The following is a 21,942-nucleotide window of genomic DNA, read 5'->3' as shown; positions in this document are numbered from 1 at the left end:
CACCCCTACTCATTCATGGGCCTTGCATTTTTTTACACAATATAATGAAGACATGGGACTATGAAATATCAACCATGAAATATCAACATTCTTCACTTTCTCCCGATACAACAAACACTGAATATGTTTCTTGCGCTGGAGTCTTCAAAATGGCCTCCGCACCTCCAAGAGTTGAGAGTTCGAATCCCAGCCTGGATCTTGCGTTTGCATGCTCTCCTCGTGTTGGCTCCAGGCTGTCAGGTTTCCACCAGGTGGACTGGCGACTCTGAGATGTCTGTAGGTGTGAGTGAGTGTGTGTGTGTGTGTGTGTGTGTGTGTGCGCTCCCTGCACATGACCCTGAGTTGAACTAAGTGGTTATGAAAAGCGAGTCAGTGAGTGAGTTTCTTGACAAGTTGGGCCTTATCCAGGCTCTTAGTTTTTTTACTCACAATCTATGAAAACCGAATGAGAATGGCTGGTGTCTTCTCCTTGTAAGTCGCTTTGGATAAAAGCGTCTGCCAAGTAAAGTAAAGTAAAGTAAAGTAAAGTAAAGTAAAGTGAGTTAGCCCGGTCAGCCAACACCAACTTCCACTCTGTAGTAACGTTCCTTTCCGTTTGAATCGCTGCTTGTAAATTTGATTGCTAAGTGTTCCGCATGTTGTAAACTAGTTTTATTAGATGTTAATTTTTAAATGAAATGCTAATTTGATTTACAATTCTCGTCCACCGTTTATTCATCGCGAGAGCGATGCGGAAGTGGATGCTGAGCAGGAGAAACGGAGGTTAGCCTCTGACGATTATGTTTTAAACCAGATCAGTACTCCGCACATATTAACAAAAATAAACGAGGATTGCAACATTATGATCTCATGACATTGTCCCCGACATCCAGCCCACAGCCTACTCATCCCCTTAAGATGTTGGCCCACATGGGTGGGGCGGGCGGGGCTAAAGCTCTGACCACCCTCTGACCCCACTTTATCCCTGGAGCTTTACAGATGTGCCCAGATCTTATTCGCGTTTATACCCAATAAAATGATCCATTCAGACTATAAAGAAAACATCCAACAATCAAACGTTACATGAAACGTTACATGGAGCACTTGTGCTAAAATTAGCCTGTAACTGCAGCATGCTTGCCATAAGAATATTTGATATAGTGAATAATAAGATTTACTATAAATATATAGAAGCAGCGAGACACTGGAGACACAGTTGAGAGGATTTGAATCTTTGTCTGGTGCTGTGCAATATGAAAGTTCGGGCAACACCGCCCCCTGTCGGCGGCTTTCTGCTCCTACTGGTGCATCGTGAAAAGGGAAATCATTTGTCTGGATAACATTTGAACGGATTGAACTTTATTTGTTTCTTTTAAAGCCGAACAGAGAGGCATTCTCCAAGGAATCGAATATAACATTTCTGTTGTTCACATTTTATTGACCTGGCAGTTGGGAGTACTGTCAGAACACCATGTTAGGTTCCAGAAGTGGCCGCATTGTGCATTTACTGCGTTATAAAGCAGAAATAGAAATAAAAATAGTGCAACTGTATTGAGATGACCCTCCTTCGCGATGGACGGGGCCACCTTGATAGTCTAAGCTACGGTCTTTCGCTTCGTATTGCATACAGAATTTAGGTACAGTACATCCAGCAACAAAGACACAACCGCGGTTCCACACTGTGCTTGGGCTTCCCGAAGTATGCCTTGGATGGAAATAACCTGAAAAGTCTTGATTATGCTGAGTATGGGTTACTGTAGGCTGCACTGCAAAGCAAATCCTACGCTCCATCTTAATTCCTACATGGATAAGCATGTCATCCACTTCTTCTTCACTTGCTTCTTGCTTCTGCAGCGTACGCTTTCTGGGCAGCGAATGCAACATGGTGCAAATGCAGCGTGCTGGACTTTGTCAGGTTTCTGGAGAGGCACAGGGACTCTTCAGGAATGTAGGACTGCACTCTCTTTACATCTGTTCATTATCGTTTTCTCCCGTCTCGTAAATCCTGCTTTCAGTGGGGAGATATTTTTACAGCAGTCTTCTCAGAGATATTACATAATCTGACATCGGCTCAAAATGATACAACTGAGCAAAAAGTGAGACGGTCGGTTCGAGTTCCCTTTTTGCAGGAAAAACGCAGGCTTTGGTGGTCAATTCCCAAGTAGCTTTGATGATTAAAATGTAGCATGATTACACAATTGCATATAAAATATGATGTAAATATGGCGTCCATGATGATTGTTTTATGTAAATGGACTCGATGCAAAACGATTCTACATATCTCGCTAAATATCTCGGTCCATAATGCTCTAGGCAGTCTATTTTTTGGTCACAATTTTGGTAAATGTTCTCATTTGCGGTTTATAATGCGGCATGTCGTTGCTGTGGAACATGTTCTAACTGATAATTCCTTTTTTTTTTTTAAAGAGCTAGAACTGTTGATCCACTAGATGGGGCTAAGATCACATATTGCCATTAAATTAATCGAGCCATGTAGAGTTAAACTCTGAAGATGGGGTTCATTCAGAAATACTCATTCGGAAATAAGGGTTACACCTCCTAACATAAGAGCCATAAATAAACGAACGGACAAAATTGAATGGTGCTACAACACATGCAAATATATTTTCTGGAGCAAACATTTGGTTTGTGGGTGTGTCTGGGTGTGTGCGTCTGTCCAACATGTCCAAACCAAAAAACGAAATGGCGTAAACCCCCCCCCCCCCGTCTATCATTTAAACACAGGAACACGTGGCTGTGCAGCACGACTCGCCTGCATGCATCACGAGAAACGCTGAGTCTCGGGTCACGACTGACTACATTTCTAATTGAAAGTAGTGGGAATAACGCTGGCAGCATTTCTAAGGTTGTTTTTTTTTTAACGTGCTGGGGCTTGGGGACTATTTACACTCGGAAAAGAGGTCTTGTGCATCTTTTTTGGAGCAGCATAGAGCGTTGCGCAGAGTGTTCACTGATTCCTTTTGTCTGTGAAATCAAGCTTTTAAAAAAATTGAAAATATTAAAGGGCTCTCATAATGAAGACCAAAGCCTTTGGTTATTGCTGATTTAAATTCCTGCTTTCATGCTGATTCCTAATAAATCTCACTGCCGGAAATGCAAATGACACCATTAACCCTGCGAGGGAGAAGGTACTGGGTGGAAAAAACGAAGTGGTAAAGTGGTAAAGCATTCAGATTGTAGGTTCTAGAGACTGGACCTCTGTCTGGTGGGGAGGAGGCTGCAGTGAGCTTCTAGCCGGGTGTGTGTGGAAATCTTAGTGGTGTGTTTATCCGCCAGTCCTGAGAAGTGTGGTGTAGGGGTCGGGTCGGACCGGGCGGTTGCTCGGCCGCCGATGTGCTCTCAACTCTCAGCCCCCAGCTCTCCATCCGGTTCCTCCGGAGGGACCCACGCTGACCTCCCCCAGGGCCTGGAGAACCAGAGGCTCTAGTGAGCGAGGGTCTCCCTGACCCACCGACAGCAGCTACACAGAGAGAGAGAATCTTAACGGCCACGCCTTTTTACTACATTCTGGTTGCAGGCTGTGACAGCGGGGAAAAAATCATTAAAAAATCGTTTTGAATGGTTAAAAATTGCCTCAGATCACAAAAAAAGGCAAGCAGACTGTGGTGGTATTTTATGTAGTTGAGTTTACTCGATGAAAGGGACTTTCTGGAAACACTTACCCAGATCCGCCGAGGTGCTCATTCAATTAACTCTTGTGTTTCTGAAAACTGAATGAGAAAAAAACAAAGATAAGACATTGCTAGATGGTACGGAGGGTGTTTTTCTACAGGACGTCTAATGTAATGCAGGAAGTCTAATGCTGCTAATGGACATCACAACATCCATTAGTAAAATGTTAACACTATTTATAGCTGGTCAGAGTAGCAAATTTCAGAATTACTGCCCACAACCCTTAAGTGCATGGCAGGGGTATTAGGAGTGTGGAGAACGGAGAGAAAAGCTGCGCTACACCTGCGATGATCAGTGAGGAAGAGCTGTCAATCATGCCTACAGGCTCCTCCCCCTTTAAAAGCTTGTGCATACAAGCATAATTTAACCTCTTCAAGGTATCAAGAATATTTTTTTTTAAGCTGGTGCTGAACGTCCATGTGGACACTATAATTTCCCCCAAACAGCAGAAAAAAACGTTTGGCTTTCAGTCCGGCTCGCCTGACGGCACGAACGAAATTGTGGCCTAACACATTCGCCTATGAAAATAGTCCAGGTTCGAACCCCACCTACTACCATTGTGTCCCTAGGTAAGACACTTAACCCTGATTGTCTCCAAGGGGACTGCCCCTGTCACTGCTGAGAGTACATTGCTCTGGATAAGGGCGTATCAGGAACCTGTTGGCTGGAGTTAGCTGAGGGCGGGGTGGCAGCATTTTGGTCCAACAGGGGGTTTACAGGGGCGGAGACCGGGAGGTGAGTGGCGCGCCAGTAGTAATCCAGATATTCCGCCAAGTGCTCGCAGGCGTCTTCTAGCTGGTTCTCATCCAGGATGACATCAAACATTTCCTGCCAGGGAGGTTACGGCAGAGTTTAAAAAATAAAACACACACTTTATATATATCTCACTAACGTGTTATTACAGTGATTTAGACCGAACTTGACCCAAAAGCAGGCCGTGTGCAGGACGGTCCAGGGCAGGAGACGTTGCTCACCGGTGGACACTGGGCCAGTTTATCTCCGGCCATCATCTGCACGTTCAGGTGTTTGGTTTGAGATTTCCCCCGAGACTTAATCAGCCGCTGCAGGACCTGGCAAAAAACAGCAAGAGACGTGAAGAAGACGGCAGCATAAATCTGGTGGCACTGGCCTGGTTGCTCCACCACATCACCTTTGGGGAGGACACCTTGACGTAGACTATGATGGGGGCCAGAGACGTCTTGAGGAGCTGAGCGGGGTGGTTAATGGTGTCAGCGTCCAGCACCACCAGCTGCAGACTCTTCGCCAGTTCGAAAATTCTCTCGATCTCGCTCTGGACCTCCGCTGGGGTAACACACATTCAGAGGAACATGATGAGACAAGAATATATTCTTCCACCATATATTTTCGACAGATCATCAATTTTCTGCAATAGCATAGGAACAGATAGTAAAGTGGACAATGTGCTGAATCCCAGGTGAGACAGTGTAGGGCAGTGGTAGCCTATCGGAAAGGAAATGGACATGTAACTAAAGGGTTGCTGGTTCAAATCGTGAACCGCCAAGGTCCTCCTGAGGTCCCCTTGATCAAGGTACCGTCCCCACACACTGCTCCCTGGATGCCTTACATGGCTGCTCACTGTTCACTAAGGGTGATGGTTAAATGCAGAGGAAAAAAACTATCTTCCGGTTGGTTGAATGCCTTCTGCACATAGAAATACTAACATCTGTCGCTGTAAGGTAAAAAAAGCAATGACCTGACACATTTATACTCAACATGACAGGTGCACATAGTCGGGGAATCAGGAACTCACACAATAAACATGAAACTCTGAACTGGAATGTGGAGCCGGAGCACCCAGATGAGTCAGGAGTTCACACTGATCTCTCATCATAGCTTCCACCCCAACATCCATGAAGGACTATGAACATCTTGATGAGTCCACATGGGGGCAGTGGAGGCCTAGCAGTTAAGGAAGCGGCCCCGTAATAAGAAGGTTCGAATCCCGATCCGCCAAGGTGCCACTGAGGTGCCACTGAGCAAAGCACCGTCCCCACACGCTGTTCCCCGGGCGCCTGTCATGGTGCCCACTGCTCACCAAAGGTGATGGTTAAAAGCAGAGGACACATTTCACCGTGTGCTGTGCTGCTGTGTATCACAATGACAATCACTTCACTTTATCTTTACATCATGGGATTGAATTGCTTAAAAAAATAAAATAAAGGTAAAAAAATTGCAATGATTTAAATAAGATGCTCTGATTTTCCACTCACCCAGACTGGAACGTGTGTTTGAACGTTCCATGATGGCTTTTTTGTTGAGAACCGACCTCTTGGCCAGTGACAGATCAGCGGTCACCCTCGTGATGGAGATCCTGACAAAGACGAGAAGGAATAAGGAAACACTTGGGAGAATTTGAAGGACCAAATAGCCAAACATGTGTGACATTACTTACCTTCCATCAAATCTGTGCTTCAGGAAGTCGAAAAGTGCTTTTTGCATCATGTCTGTCACCTTGGAGTAAAAACTCAAGGTCAAGTTTGACATTTTGTCATATGTACAAATGTTCAGAAACAACTGAACTTGAGTAACATTCAAAATAGAGATGTAAATCTTGGCCAATTTCTATCCATTTCTATCATTTCAGTCGAGTCGGGTCGAGCTTGCACGCTAAATGATCGTTCAGCAAACACAAACTTCCGGTCTATTGTACCTATCCTTTGAGTATGATTTGTATCCGGCCATAGGTAAAAGTGTTTTGCATGTTGTAAATTTGTTTTATTAAACGGTAATTTTTTTATAAAATGTTAAGTTGATTAGCGATTCTCGGCCGCCGTTGTCAGTTGATGTGTTTTCAGAGGAACACATTCAGAGGAACATGATGAGACAAGAATATATTCTTACACCATATATTTTCGACAGATCATCAATTTTCTGCAATAGCATAGGAACAGATAGTAAAGTGGACAATGCGCTGAATCCCAGGTGAGACAGTGGTAGCCTATCGGAAAGGAAATGGACATGTAACAAAAGGGTTGCTGGTTCAAATCGTGAACCGCCAAGGTCCTCCTGAGGTCCCCCTGATCAAGGTACCGTCCCCACACACTGCTCCCTGGATGCCTTTCATGGCTGCCCACTGTTCACTAAGGGTGATGGTTAAATGCAGGGGAAAAAAACTAGAAACACATAGAAACGTAGTAATTTTTTAATAAAATGTTAAGTTGATTAGCGATTCTCGGCCGCCGTCGTCAGTCGTTTTAATCATCGCGGGAGAGAAGCGAAAATGGACGCTGAGGCTAGCCTCTGGCGGTTATTTTAGAACCGTGCATTGCCCCACACATTTCCTTTCCGTCTAGTGTTCGTAGCATTGAAAGCCAGGCTTTTAAATTACTGTACTTGTCAGGTTGGGCACCAAACAAAATATACCCTATAAGTCATGACATATGCAAATAAAGAGAGGAAAAATATGTAAAATATGTATATCATCTATGATGTGCCATTGTCAAATGTGACAGGCAATTTCAAGCCAAAACCAGTACCTTCAAATATAACTAAAAATGGATTGAACAATGACATGCAGTGGAGTCGAACATCTGACACTCGTGACGTGATGCAGCATGGCCCGCCGGGCGCTCGGCGGGGACATCTGTGAAAGTTTAATGCGGCCTGCATGAGGTGATGTGGTGTAATTTTAGATTGCCGGCTGAAAAATGGATGTCTCCCGAAATAGGGTGGAGAATTCAGCAGACCCTCTGCAGCGTTCCCAGAGCATGAATTTTTCACGCCGGTGCCCACCCCGAACGGCAAGTTTGCACGCGGGCGTGTCACGGCACTAAAAACAAGACGGGCTCTTATATAATCACCTCATAGCCTTTAAGGGAGGGGCCAACCAACACCACAGGTCTCATCGATGGTACCACATCATAGGGAGGAAGGTTCTCTGTCTGTACACACAAACACACATTTATGTGTGTGTGTGTGTGTGTGTGTGTGTGTCTATATATATATATCTATATATAAAACATAAAAAAGAAGAAACCACAACAGAATCCTACCTGCTTTGGCTTCGGTTTAGCTTTTAAAAAAAAGAGAATATACAACGTGAACGGAACATTCGCTGGATCAAGTTCTATACGTTCTCTAATAAGCAGCGGGCCACAACTTACAAGTGTTCCCACCAGGCACGGGTCTGGGCTTCTGCTTCAGCTTCATGGCCTCCAGTTTGACCGGACTGGGGATGAAGGTGATGTCCGCCCCCTCCTTCACTAGCCGGCCGATCCACCAGTCATTGTTGTATTTCTGGAAAATGCCACAGATTCCGTTCAAAGGATTGTGATGAAAAGAATGGGTGATCAGTTCCTCACCTCTATGATATGCAGGAAGTCTTTGGTCTCAAAGTTGATGGCGGCACCTTGCACTGGACAGGTGTCATCTAGGGCGCCACAGTAGCTCACGTTCGTTTTCACAGCGAAAGCCACTGGTTTCGTCTGCGCAGGACAAAAAGAGAGTGAATCTCGTCCTAGAGAACTGGCCATAGGCAACCTAGAGATCGATGAGTAGAGGTCAACAGTAATATGAGCTCCAAAGTGCATCACAGTCACAGTTGGCCATTCTACACATCTCAATAACAGATGTACTCTCAGCACTAATACCCTGAAAAACCAAGCGGCATTTCTCCAGGTATCAAAGAATCGGAGCTTACGCACTAAAACTGTCCAGCTCAAACCAAAATGAACGTAAGAGCACAGGAGACATTCCATGACCTTTACATGACCTTGAACTGTTTGCAATAGGGACACTGCAGTCTGGGTGAAAATGAAGCACATATATACATATGTGTGTGTGTATATATATCTCACTGTTGTAATAGATGTGCTTCATTTAAATTAAATTTAATTAATTATTTATTTTTATATACAAGACAGGCCACAACACCACAAGTGTTCATTCATAGTTTTGATGCCTTCAGTGAGAATCTACCAACGTAAATGGTCATGAAAATAAAGAAAACACATTGAATGAGAAGGTGTGTCCAAATCGTTTGGCCTGTAGTGTGTGTGTGTGTGTGTGTGTGTGTATATATAAATATATGAAAATTAAATATATTACATATATGTATGTGTATATATATTATATATATATATACACATACATACATACATACATATACATATACACACACACACACACACACACACATATATATATATATATACATATACATATACATATACATATATACACACACACACACACACACACACACATATATATATATTGACCGGTGAGAAGAATCCAAAGAGTGACCACTTCTCTTTGACATGGTCACATGACCAGCCGCTGCATGATGAATGCTTTCATTCTGGAAGATAAAGTGAACATTTTGTGATTTGCTTCTCGGCTGGGCCGACACTCACCTTGGCCCTCTCCAGCTGCAGCTGCGCCTGGCGCTCGGCTTCGCGCCGAGGCGCGTCCTGGTCCTCCTCCAGGGACAGGTCGGAATCCGAGGGTCTACTCGTGTAGGAATCGGCCGAGCCCTGTTTAGACCAGAGAGGGGGAGACATGCACGAATCAGAGACCTTCAGTCCAGGACAACCAGAAGGACAGACCTGGAAACCCCCACGCAAGCATTTCAAAAAGTGCCTTAACCTGCAGCCAGAAGTGCTTACTGCACAACAGCGGGCACGTTCTGACCCGCCTGTAACAGATGGCCGGCACCACACACACCACACTGCATCATCCGCACTACAGGCGAATGCAGAAAAGGGAAGTTACCTTGATAAGTTCAATTCATCATAATAATTTGAAATAGTTATCATATTGATTACAGCCACCTTAATACTGCTCTCAATGTCATGACACAGAAGGGGGAGGAGGAGGACCCCGGCGCGTATTTTTTCCAACTTTTATTTCAAATCAAAACACACACCAACACACAGGAATCAGGTTTTGGAAACGGATAAAGGGAAGGTCATCACTCGCATACTCCACGTACCACCAAATCTGAAAAACAAAAACCAAGATCGTAAACCAAAACCTCCAGAATGATTGCACTCTGAGCAAGACCATGAACACAATTCGGAGACCAAGACAGGGTGCATCTCACTTCGTCCTGGAAAACCCAGACCAATGATGCAGGCAAGCCTGCAAGCCTGCATCAGGACAGGCGGGGGCTGACATCAGCACTACGGCAACTCTCTTCAGGTCAAACACCCAAGGTCAAGGTCAGAGTTAAAACTGCATCAGTATCATTGTGGGCTGCAGTGATTCCCACCCGTACTACAGCGCCGGTGACATATGATTGTAAAGCTGAGATGAGCCTCCTGCTTTTTATCCAGAGTTGCTGCCAGCCACAGAGCGGCAGCCGCGAGAACCCTGGGCTGGGAGAAGAACCGCCCGTTTACATCTATTACTGATGGTACACATGATGCAGCAGATTTTCAGCATGCTAGGTGCATGCAGGTGCGAAAAATGCACAGGCACATTAAACACCAACTTTCATGTTGAGCTCATCAAGGAAGAAGTGGTACGTTTCCAAACCAAAAAATTTAATCAAAATACATCTTAAAAAGAGCATGCATAAAAAAGGGGGAGTGGTCCCTTTTTAAATTAACTTGGATTCAACTTAATTGAATAGTTTCCAACAAAACACATCAAGGTTAAAAGAAATGTATTCGATCCAGTAAGAAAAACTTAATTAATCTGGATTCAATGGCAAATTACATTTGATCAACTTAATAAAATCATGACTTAAAATCAAGCTGAAGTAACTTAACATGTAGGGTTTAAAATAATGCAAAGGAATTAGAACAGTGTGAATCAAATTAATCATCTGGAACCAATGTCCATTATTCAATTAAGTAAATCCAAAGAATCCAGTGTGAAATAAGTTTTTTTTTGCTTTAACAATTTAATAGCAATAGCGTGTTCTTTACAGGTAAAGTGAAATATTACTGAAATATTACTTAAAAATGACCTATTATTGATTAATCAAAAAATTAATTAATAATAATGCTTTGTCCAACTTATGAAATATTTAAAGAGTCAGTACTCACATCAGATAGATTAGGCTTAAAACAGTAGCTGTAATAAAACCGAATCTGGCAGCCGTGCTCGATATAAAAAAAAAAAAAGAAAGACCGGGCGCTAAACTCACCAGGAGCTCGTGCGAAAGTAAAACCAGTGCCCAGATGTGGACACGGGAAGGTTCCTCGTTCTCCTGACCGGAACGCCCACGCGCAGCCCCAAAAATAGCAGCGCCGCTTCTTCTCCACCTGCCTCCACCCCCTCGCTCTTCCTGTCCCAAAAAAATCCAGCGCATCGGTGTGGATTTCATTTGAATATCAAAAGCTGGCCTGGGGGGGGAGGGGCTCTGAAGATACCACCACGGCGGGAGACTGGAGCATAATTAACAAGACGCGGCCTTGACTAAGAGCACCATGCGAGGCCGCTGCGAATAATTAAAGGCGTCCTCGCTGATGCCGGATACGTTCGTGCACGAGGCCCGGGACGCCACGTCTGTTGGTGCCAGAGCCGCGGCTGATGGAGCCCATGTATCTGCTCCAAACGCCGGCTGACAGGTGAAGAGTCAAGTCCTGATTCTGTCATGGAGGCTTTGCTCACCGGCATGGAGGTACGTGAGGACAACGTATTCATGACAATGACCTTCAGGTTCATTGTAGATCCTAATTTTGAGCCCTGAGTGCCGTGGCTTTTGGCATGATGTAAAACCGTTATAAATCTCGGGGAAAATAAAGTCAGGTAAACAATTCGTCGTACCTCTCAGGAGATCATTGGAAACAGGAACAGTCCAGAGACGGAGACACAGTGTGATTGGACCACCACCGCCGGCCAGCGTCCGCCATTGTCCACATGATACCGAGTTCAATACAGTAATGCAAGGCTGCAAGAGGCACCCTATCCAGTAGCTGCCGGGGGGGTTAATGTGTTTTCGGCCACGCCCCCTGCCCCTCCCTGTAATATTCCCGTTGGAGATCCCGCATTGTCCTCCTACTGAACCCCCTCCCAGCATGAAGCCTTCCCGGGTTTTATATTTCAGCATGCAGAGTTCCCTCTGCATTTAATCATGTGTAATGTGGTAAAAATCCATCGCGGATCACCGCGGCAACGCTCTGCAGCCTCTGGGTCTCGGATGTGTTAGATAACAGGCGTCCTCGGGCCTCCAAAGTGTTTCAAACCGTCCCCTGGCCTGGTTACGACTTGAGACGTGTACATCGCATATTCCAGTGTATTTCAGCCCCTGCAGACTGGTTTATTTTTCACCATGATCATTACGAGCTTCCATGTCGGACGACTGGTGGCACAACCATCAGAACGGTCACAGCAGATGAAGAGGAGAATTCCAGACCTCCACAGCTACGCGGCAAAAGTGGGACTGCGCAGATAAAGTGGTGGAGAGATGAGCGGATTGAGCCTCGAGGGGCAGATGGGAAGCCAGACGGGGCCGACGGGACCCGAGCTCCCGCAAAAGGCCGCCGCGGGCCCGGGGGGGACGCCGGGCGGAGTCGCACGGGTCTGGGATCAGCCGCTCGGTGACAGCCGGGGTGGGACAGCGAGTCGCGGGACCCCTGCACATCAGAGTCGCCTGTTTGGCAGCGGAACAAGAGCGCCTATACAATATTGATGCTCTGGCTTCAGCAGCAGCTGTGTGTGTGCATGTGTGTGTGTGTGTGTGCTTGTTAGACCTGCCTCTGGATCCATCCGGCACGAGAGCGAGAACCATTTTCTCACGATATTTTACAAAGCGTGCGCGTCCATTAGGGAGAGAGAGAGAGAGAGAAAGAGAGTTATTTTCTGCAGAATTCAATTTGATGAGGAAATTAGAGACGGGGGAGGGGCATGATAATGTGGATGATTTCGGACCCGCGACCATCCCGCCGCTCGATCGTTGTTCCGTGCCCTGGTGCACCTATCAGGGCCCTACTTTGGAATCCATTATCCCGGCAGCACGCGCTTCTGCCCCCGGCCTGCGGCGGCTGGAGAATTAAGTGCACTTCGCCGCAGCTTTTAGCACGAATGTCTTACGGCAGCGGGACAAAGTTTCAAAAGACGGAATGCCCTGCTGGGTCTAAATATGAATTTCATACACGGCTGGGTGATCAGGCGACCCACAGTAACCATGAGGTCTGCCAATACCGGCCAGAGGAGCACCAAAGAGAACAGAGAGGACGGGGTGGACAGAAAGAGGAAGGAAAAAAGGGCGAAGGGGCTCCTCTCCGTCCCCGAGGTGCCACTCGCATCGGTCGCCGGCGAGTGAACACGAGACGCCTGGAGACAGGAGTCACCGTTCAAGGACGGGGGGGGGGGGGGGGACTGAAGAAGCATCATCTGCTCGACCCCCAGCCGATCGATGTGCCCGGCGCACAGATTGATACCCTGTCCGCATCAGCTCGTCTAAAGTTACCTCTCCGGCCTTAAAATAATCCACCGCGTTCCTCCACTGCAAGGACGATGGCAGCGGTGACCATGCGGTGCAAGTACCTCATAGATCTGCTCACTCTGGACGTCTCTGAAGCTCTTCTTCTACGACTGTGCCTTGAAGAAGAGGATTTAGGTTTGGATTTTGTGTGTTCATCTGAACAGCGCTAAATAATGAAGACTTCTTACGGTCCCCTGTACTCAACACAGGGCCAAGGCGGATAAATTAAACATCCGAGGGGAAGGGCGAGGTGGGGAAACGAATACTTCACCATCTGCGACCTCGCGCTTGAGCGAGACGCCGAGATCCACGCGGTCCAAGACAGGCCATCTTATTAACAGCCACTCTACTGAACAAAACGAATCTGAATCTGGAATTTACACGTCCTTGAATTAGTGAACATTACAAAATGTGAAATTTAACCAGTGCAACTGTATCCGGCTCTACGCACTTCCGTCGTTCCACTGGAGCTGAAGAGCGATTGTTGCTGATAATGGACCTTTCCACATTTATCCAAATATTCCGTTCATTAACATTAACATAGAAAAAATGCTTTCTATCAATAACTAGGACATTTCTAAATGGCCCTAAAACATTGGGTTTTTTTTCCTGCTGTGCTGCAATTTCATGTATTCTCACTGATCATATCGGTTCCTACAAAAAAGGCCAAAACTAAGACTCAACTAACGAAATAAGAGTTTTGAGGCAAGATGGAAAGATGAAGAGAGAGACGAGAATCAAGTGCCTCCACGTCTCTGTATTCTGCTGGTTCATCAAATTTAATCAAAGCATTACACAGTGATGCTCACACACACACACACACACACACACACACAGAGAGAGAGAAGCTTTTAGTGCTCTGTCTCATGCAGTATTTAACTGACCCTACTCAGGAAGCCCTGTGGTTCCAAATGCACTTCTCCCTCCACGCAGAGGAAAAGCCACGAGTGCCTGCAATACGCGGCCGCTGCAGCCCAGGCGCCCTCGTCGGCACGGCGACACGGGGACTCACCAAAGTTCCCGAACCCAGAGATGCTCAAATGGCAGAGAAAAAGTTCCAGAGCACGTGCATGCGTAGGAACATGCGCGGGAGTGCAGGGTGCGAGTACTTACTCGGCTCGAGGTCGGAGAGGCGGACACTTCCTCACCGCATCAGCTACTCTCTCATGGCTGCACTCTTCCTGCTGGGCGGCAGCGGAGTGAACTGTGGCGTGTTTGTGGGCTTCGTCTTTCTCTTTCCCGTCCCACCCTCCCACCTCTCTCTCTCTCTCTCTCTCTCTCGCTCTCTCTCCCTCGCTCTCCACCCAGAGGTACTTCATTAAAGCTCCTGCTCCATCTGACTGACAAGTCCAACCATATATGTGTGTGTGTGTGTGTGTGTATATATAAAATATAACATGCAACATAATTTGCTGTTAAATGTACGTAAATACACCAGAATGATAACCAGTCAATATCTGTCCAGCAGATCAACACACTTTTACACACACACCTTTTCTCACACCTTTTCTTCCAGATTAAATATGATTATTACTGTTATGCACACTGTATGAATTTCAGAAAGTATGGAGAATAAATCTGGGAACAGACAAGCCATAACTAAGTTGCCCTGGCACGACCAGGTGAACGATATACACATATATACATATATACACACACACACACACACACACACACACACATATATATATATATATATATTTCTCAAAGGATTAATCATGATTATTAGCAATTCATTCTTAAGCCTAAAGCTTTCTGTAATGTTAAAAGTGTTAACCATTTAAATGTGGGAAAGAGGCATGAAGATGTCAGCAGAGGGTCCGTGGCATCGTGCCGCTTGTGGCGGAAAGTTTAAATGTGTTAAGCTTTGGCTGCCGCTCCTGTCCCTGTAGTGCAGACTCCTGTGTTGATACGACGCATACCCGCTGCATTAACGGCTGTTTTATTAATATTTAAATTTTATCGCAGACAATTACATGTTAATTTTGCAGGCCTACTTAATACACACATACACTAAGAGTCAAATGTTTGGACACACCTACTCATTTAAGGATCTTGTATTTTTATGTAATAGAACCAATCTGATGAGACAAGACTATGAAATACATTTACATTTACGGCATTTACCAGATGCCACTTATCCAGAGCGACTTACAGTCAGTAGTTACAGGGGACGGTCCCCCCCTGGAGACACTCAGGGTTAAGTGTCTTGCTCAGGGACACGATGGTAGTAAGTGGGGTTTGAACCTGGGTCTTCTGGTTCATTGCCGAGTGTCTTACTCACTAGGCTACTAGCACCCTACCACTATCATGTGAGGTTATGTAATTAACAAACAAAAATAGCAAATAAGGCAAAAAATGTAAGATTTGTGATATACAGAATTTCACACTCTTGTCTTCTCTCCACCACCTTAAACCATCCTGAATCTTTTTGCTGAACACTTTCTTATCAGTGGACAAGCGTTGAAGCCGGAGCCATAGAGGTGCGGGCTGTCTCCCTTTTGCCCTGTTCGTCAGATATGTGGATGCGTCCCCAGTGAGGACACGTTGGCCTGGCTGCCCGACACGCCTGAGTTTACACACTGACAGGCCGTACGATGCATGCTGGAGAGCGTACGTGCGCACACACACAACTTTTAACACAAACTGCCCTAAGTAATGCCGTTATGACCTGCTGCGGGTGGGTCCGGGTCAGGGTTCAAACAAAAGAACTTCTTACTTCCCTCCAATTCCTCCAGTATTCAAAGTATTAATGCCAGTTTACACATCTTTGAACAGATTATGGGCGAGGTAACGCACACCTTCCGGATTGTTGAGGTCACTGGGGAGTCACTAGTAACCCCACTTAGTGTCTCCAGGACAACTGTCCCTGTCACTACTGATTGTAAGCGTGTCTGATAAATGGTGTAAACGTATCTAAACCACGCCTCATTTCGATTAATATAAACTGACACATCATAGGGGTGGTAGTAGCCTGGTGGGTAACACCCTCGTCTATGAGTGTGTTACCTTAGCAAGACACTTAACCCTGAGTGTCTCCAGGGGGGGACTGTCCCTGTAACTACTGACTGTAAGTCGCTCTGGATAAGGGCGTCTGGTAAATGCCGTAAATGTAAATGTAAATGTAGTGTTCTGTCCCACGTCGCTGACCGGCGAGATGGAGAGTGGAGGAGGAGTGGTGGTTGGGGGGGGGGGCGTCTACTCGAAATTCTCGGCGAGTTCACTATTTCAGGAGCGCGGCGAAGGCCGGTGACACCTGGACACTTTTGCCCACCAGTGGGCCAGAACGTGGACAAGCTGTCTGTCTGAACGTGGCACATGCTGATACTGGAGGGGGCGTGTGGGGGGGGGGGGGGTTTCCAGAGCAGAACTTCTATTCAGGTCACGGCGAAAGATTGAGTCAACTCCAGTGTAACGTGTGTCTTTTTCAATTACCTCTCAGGGACACACACACACTCTTCATCTGCAAGAAAAACACACGTCAGCCTGCCCTGGTTCTCGCCGCAGTCACCGGGAACAGTGGGCAAGAGCTTCTGACAGCAGGACATGGGGAATCATCAGTCCCCTGTCCCAGGTCTGAGCAACAGATGAAAGATCTCAGGGTCACGAAACATCAAGCGTCCCTGGAGACATGATTCTTTCCTGATTTCTGTAGATAACGTCGTCAGGACAGATAAATAGAATCCGATCAAGCCTTGATCAAGCACCGCCACCGATGCAGCAAACCCACCCACAAAATAAAATGTAAAAAAAAAAAACATAAAGACAAACACGTGCGAACACAAACTGACCTCTTTAAGCAGGAAGACGCCTGAGTTGGACAGGGACATCCGCAGTTCACGGCAACTTCGCGACGCGGGCTCCCCTCGGTGCGAGGTGCGAGCGCGGCCGGATCGATCCCGCTGCTAATAAACGACGCGTCCGCACTTTTCACACCGTCCCTAAGGGCCCGGCTTCGGACACGACGGACTAGGGACCGTCTACAAAGAGCCGCGCTCCGCCAGCAGCGGACGGAGCGGCGGTGGCCGTTCGAATGGAGCGTTGTTCTCCTTTCGTTCTTTTTTTATTATTTTCGTCCTCTGTGCGACTGTCTGCGGCGGTGAGTCACGGGAACCCCTCCCACGGAGCAAACGACCCACGACGCGCCGCAGCGCAACAGCTGTCCACGGAGCCACGGAGCCCGGGTCATGTAGCTCCATTCTGGGGGGCTTCATTCATAAAACGACACGCTTGCCATCCACGAATCACGTGAACACAGAAGAACTAACCAGTGTGTGTGTGTGTGTGTGGACCCATATTCCAAGAATGTCTATATTCTAGTGCCATAACAAGCATACTGAATTATATCCATAAAATGCCTAGATATTAATATATTTACCACTGTTTTCCTTTGGCTCACATATATGTGTGAACGGTGTGTTTTTTTCCGCTGATTTGCCTTTTTTGACTGAATCCTGCTGCGGGATCAGTTTATACATGGACTGCCACACCAGCCTCTCTCTCTCTCTCTCTCTCTCTCTCTCTGTCCTTCAGTCTTCAATGTCATCAGCAATCGCAACAGTGGAACATTACACAGTTTATTAGGCTATGTAGAAAATATGCAGAACATCGATATTCGCCCATCGAACCTTGCACAACATTTACATTTATGGCACTTATCCAGAGCGACTTGTAAGTAGTTACGGGGACAGTCCCCCTTCTCACTCACGTGTCTCAATGACTACTGTCCCGTTGCACTTACACCCGTCATGATAAAGTGCTTTGAGATTATCGCCCAGCCGCTCCACAGACGATGTCGTGAACCTCACCCACCTTGACAAGATCAGCATTCAACTGTATGTATTCAGACTACTTAAGAAATGCACTTCATGGAGCCATTATGTAACTTTGTCTAAATGTACATTTACATTGGTGCCATTTGGCCGACGGCCTTGTCCAGAGCGACTTATACCATGCTTTCCTGCTGCCATCATTGAAGTAATCAGTTCATCTATGAATACAAATCATTTTGTTCGCTCTGTTGCAGTTTTTCTTGCATAATTCAGACTATAAGAAAGTTACAAGTTAGTCTAAGTATTCTCTGAAGAGGAAGGTGTTAAGATGCCGTTTGAAAATACTCAGTGACTGAGCTGTTCTGACCTCAAGGGGAAGTTCATTCCACCACCGAGGGGCCAAGACAGAGAAGAGTCTAGACTAACATTTTCCTGGTCACAGGTTACATGCAGCACCCGGATCACTATGTACCGTGTAACAGTCTCCAAATTATAATAAAGCTAAACTTGAACTTGAACTTGAGACTTGAGACAATCAGGGTTAAGTGTCTTGGTCAGGGACACACAGTGTTGGGAAGGTTACTTTTAAAATGTATTCCATTACAGATTACAGAATACATGCCCCAAAATGTAGTTTGTAACATATTCCGTTAAGTTACTCAATGTGAGTAACGTATTCTGAATACTTTGGATTACTTAATATATTGTCATGCTTTTTACAACTACATGAAAGTAGCAATCACAGATAATTAAAAAAACTTGTTTATCGATAACCATTTCTTTATTTATAAAGCTGAAAAGTGGAAGAGTATTAGACAAACAGAAAATATGCCATTGAAAAGTATTTACTGTTATGGTCATTAACATATTCCATCCATCAGAGAAAAAAATCTGCATTTTCAATGACCCTCTTCCTGATTAGGACAAAAAACAATAAATAAAACAATTCTCAAAAATTAAAAATATACTTTTTTGGCATTTACTGTCAATATTATTCTTGATGTGACAATGACAAAATGCACTTTAAACCTTGCCACCAGATATAAACACAAGACAATATATGTTTTAATGCAACCCAGCAACATTACTTCATGGCCATTTAACAAAGGCAACAAGAAAAGGTGCCAGTGCTGAACTGTTTGGTTGAAAAACTTAAATCCCCCCCCAAAATCCAATAATTGGCTAACAATTTCCATAAACATATGAGGTGCTACTTTTCTAATGCTTGCAAAAAATCAAACACTAAGTTTACAAAAGATTGAGATTACAAGCCTTATCAGAGATTATAAAAATGCATGAATTAATTATTCCTCGCATTCATACCGTGTGTACTTGGAGAAAATTGAACATTTTGCGGAAATGTTTGGCACTATTACGCGCAGTATTACGCGCACTATTACGCGCACTATTACGCACACTATTACGCGCACTTGTGCTTGCTCTGGAACGGGCAGGTCGTCCTGGTGGCAGCGATTTATTTCAACAAACTAATTTCCATTTATTTCAACAAACTAACTGTATTCTGATTATCACACATATAAACGGTAACTGTAACGAAATACAGTTACTCATATTTTGTATTCTAAATACGTAACGTCTGTACATGTATTCCGTTACTCCCCAACACTGGGGACACAATGGTAGTAAGTGGGGTTTGAACCTGGGACCACTACAACCCCACCCCACCCCACCAAATCTCAATAGTTCCCATATTTTCACGTCTAAAACCCAAATAGAACTCACTTCTATATTCGACAAAGGAAAAACAAGCAAAGACAAAATATGACAAAAGCTCATGTGGAATATTATAATCAATATGGAATAAATCAAGTGCGTTGTTTTTTTTTAAACCGGGGCGTGGCGCCCCCTGCTGGTCATCAGCCACGTGTGCCGGTTGCAGGACGACGCTAGGTGGCGCTGGCTCACCTCTCCAGAGTGAAAGTGACCCCCACGACATAAAAGTCATTCCCTTGCGATCACGGCTTCAGATCATCTCGTTCGGGGACACAGTGGAAGCGAGGCAGGTTCGAACCCTGCGGGGGGAATAAAAGAAGACGTTACGTCCCTGATCATAATACTGATTATTGTTATTATTATAATGATTTTTATGCGGCGGAGAGGGGAATTGCACCGCGGGTGAATGCTGGGAGGGAATATTCCGAGGGTCGAGGACCGGGCCGCCTGTAGGGGGACTCTCGGCTCCACCAGACGCGCGGAATGCGGCGGTGGAGGGGGGTCGGGCTGGAGGCATCACCGCACAACGCAGGACGGAGCCGGACGGAGCGGAAGCCGTCGTCTCGCTCCTCGATGCGCACCAGCCGGAACCGGACCCGGTACCCGCGGCGGCTCTGGGGGATGAAGTAGCCCGACCCCTGGTGAGTGACCCGGGGACAGGAGCGGAAAGTTTATTTAATTATTCCCCCCCCCCCCCCCCCCCTCTCGATGTCGCGGTCGAAGCGGCGGGAAGTTGGGGGTCCCCGGGAGGGTCGCGTGCGCGCGACGTGCCCCGTTACGTAACCCGGGTGTCCCCTCGGCGTGACACCTCGCGGCGGCGCGACCTGGCACCACGTGTCCCCGGGTGTGGGGTGGAATGAAGTGAACGCGGGACGTTCAACCTGCTCTGCTCGGACCTTTATTGGACCTTTAACGGTGCGCGTCCATTTACATTTACAGCATTTACCAGACGCCCTTATCCAGAGCGACTTACAGTCAGTAGTTACAGGGACAGTCCCCCCCCTGGAGACACTCAGGGTTAAGTGTCCTGCTCAGTGACAGGATGGTAGTAAGTGGGATTTGAACCTGGGTCTTCTGGTCCATAGGCGAGTGTGTTACCCACTAGGCCACCGCCACCCCGTCCCCCTCCGCGGATGTTGACCGCTGGCCGCGTGTTGACTGTCGCCGGAGGTTAATGGCCTCGCCAATCTGCAGATCAGTGACTCATTGCGGCCAATCGCGGGAAACGTGGACCGTTTCTGTTTCGTGGGCTCGTTTTTGGCCTTGTGTTTGTGTACCTTTTGTGTCCGGGTGCAATAAGAAGTTTAACGAAGACTTGTAAATTATGAATGATGAATTATCGTGTTTTTATTCCTCTGCGGTTCCGTTACTCTGCCTTGATCGGAATAAAACTGAAGGCAGAGAGAGAGAGACGCGTCCAGGTTCCGTTTCCGCTTCTGGCCTCGGTTTAGGAATGTTCTGTGTTCATGGGAGCAAAGTGTGCAGTTGTCTGTCAGCACAGTGACTTCTCCTGCCACGCCGACAGATACAGGTGGCCGAGCCGAGGGTGGCCGTCCGGAGGACCCGGTGGGCTGTAAGTGGGCGGCCCCGTGTTCCCGTCAAGCCCAGCGGCGCTCCCTCAGCCTTCCGGGATAAATGAGGTGCCAGGCGGAGACATACAGAAGCCACACAGGTGAGGGCCGTCTTCGTCGCCGCTCCCACGATCTTGTATATGGAAAGGTCCTGATGTGACCTTGGAATGTTTTGGCCACATTTTGAGAAATTAGGTGCAAATTTGGAAACGTATATGAGAAATATGAGAGGGAATTCCTGACGTGACCTTGGAAGGATGACGCTGCATTTTAGAAACTAAATTTCAGAGACAGTACAGGCCAAAAGTTTGGACACCTTCTCATTCAACATATTTTCTTTATTTTCATGAGCATTTACGTTGGTAGATTCTCACTGAAGGCATCAAAACTATGAATGAACACATGTGGAGTTCTGTACTTAACAAAAAAAGGTGAAATAAGTGAAAACATGTTTTATATTCTAGTTTCTTTGCTCTGATTACTGCTTTACACACTCCTGGCATTCTCTCGATGAGCTTCAAGAGGTCGTCACCTGAAATGCTTCTCCAACAGTCTTGAAGGAGTTCCCAGCGGTGTTTAGCACTTGTTGGGGTCCAGCTCACCCCAAACCATCTGGACTGGGTTCAGGTCCGGTGACTGTGGAGGTCAGGTCTCCACTTTTTGTTAAGTACAGAACTCCACATGTGTTCATTCATAGTTCTGATGCCTTCAGTGAGAATCTACCAGCGTAAATGGTCATGAAAATAAAGAAAACGCGTTGAATGAGACGGTGTCCAGACTTTTAAGAATTCTGATG

At 46.3% G+C, this 21,942-nt stretch overlaps 2 protein-coding genes across 3 annotated transcripts in view; one reads left to right on the top strand and one right to left on the bottom strand.

Annotated features, from left to right (window-relative positions):
- Positions 1–2,358: 2,358 nt before the first annotated feature.
- On the bottom strand, positions 2,359–17,125 carry cacnb3b (calcium channel, voltage-dependent, beta 3b). Of its 2 annotated transcripts, none has more exons than XM_028992848.1 (13): positions 16,861–17,125; positions 9,048–9,167; positions 7,995–8,117; positions 7,797–7,929; positions 7,686–7,705; positions 7,494–7,574; positions 6,086–6,144; positions 5,904–6,004; positions 4,823–4,974; positions 4,647–4,742; positions 4,330–4,500; positions 3,663–3,710; positions 2,359–3,460 (listed from the first exon to the last, which is right to left on the bottom strand). In XM_028992848.1, the coding sequence occupies exons 1-12, from the start codon at positions 16,897–16,899 to the stop codon at positions 3,681–3,683; spliced, it is 1,125 nt and encodes a 374-aa protein (XP_028848681.1). In that variant the 5' UTR covers positions 16,900–17,125; the 3' UTR covers positions 2,359–3,460; positions 3,663–3,680. The 2 variants fall into 2 exon arrangements, with proteins under 2 accessions (XP_028848681.1, XP_028848680.1); XM_028992847.1 differs by lacking the exon at positions 16,861–17,125 and adding an exon at positions 10,787–11,076.
- A 2,718-nt stretch (positions 17,126–19,843) lies between these two features.
- The window catches only part of adcy6b (adenylate cyclase 6b), a 32,814-nt gene continuing 30,715 nt past the window's right edge, over positions 19,844–21,942 (top strand). The window contains exons 1-2 of the mRNA XM_028994722.1: positions 19,844–20,216; positions 21,101–21,247. The gene's annotated coding sequence lies outside the window, so the exon portion shown is untranslated. The remainder of the gene's footprint in view (positions 20,217–21,100; positions 21,248–21,942) is intronic.

This window comes from Denticeps clupeoides, chromosome 10 (assembly GCF_900700375.1).
Source record: "Denticeps clupeoides chromosome 10, fDenClu1.1, whole genome shotgun sequence".
Classification (NCBI taxonomy): domain Eukaryota; kingdom Metazoa; phylum Chordata; class Actinopteri; order Clupeiformes; family Denticipitidae; genus Denticeps; species Denticeps clupeoides.
Note: the sequence above shows the minus strand (reverse complement) of the source record. Positions and strands in the feature narration are given on the sequence as shown.

Bases quoted from the DNA above. Each gene is read 5' to 3' on its own strand.
- cacnb3b (XM_028992847.1), bottom strand. From the start codon at position 10,966: ATGAAATCCACACCGATGCGCTGGATTTTTTTGGGACAGGAAGAGCGA. The intron at 7,930-7,994 runs GTGAGGAACTGA...GGCATTTTCCAG, and splicing joins ACTTCCTGCATATCATAGAG to AAATACAACAATGACTGGTG. The intron at 7,706-7,796 runs GTAAGTTGTGGC...TTTTTTTAAAAG, and splicing joins CGTGCCTGGTGGGAACACTT to CTAAACCGAAGCCAAAGCAG.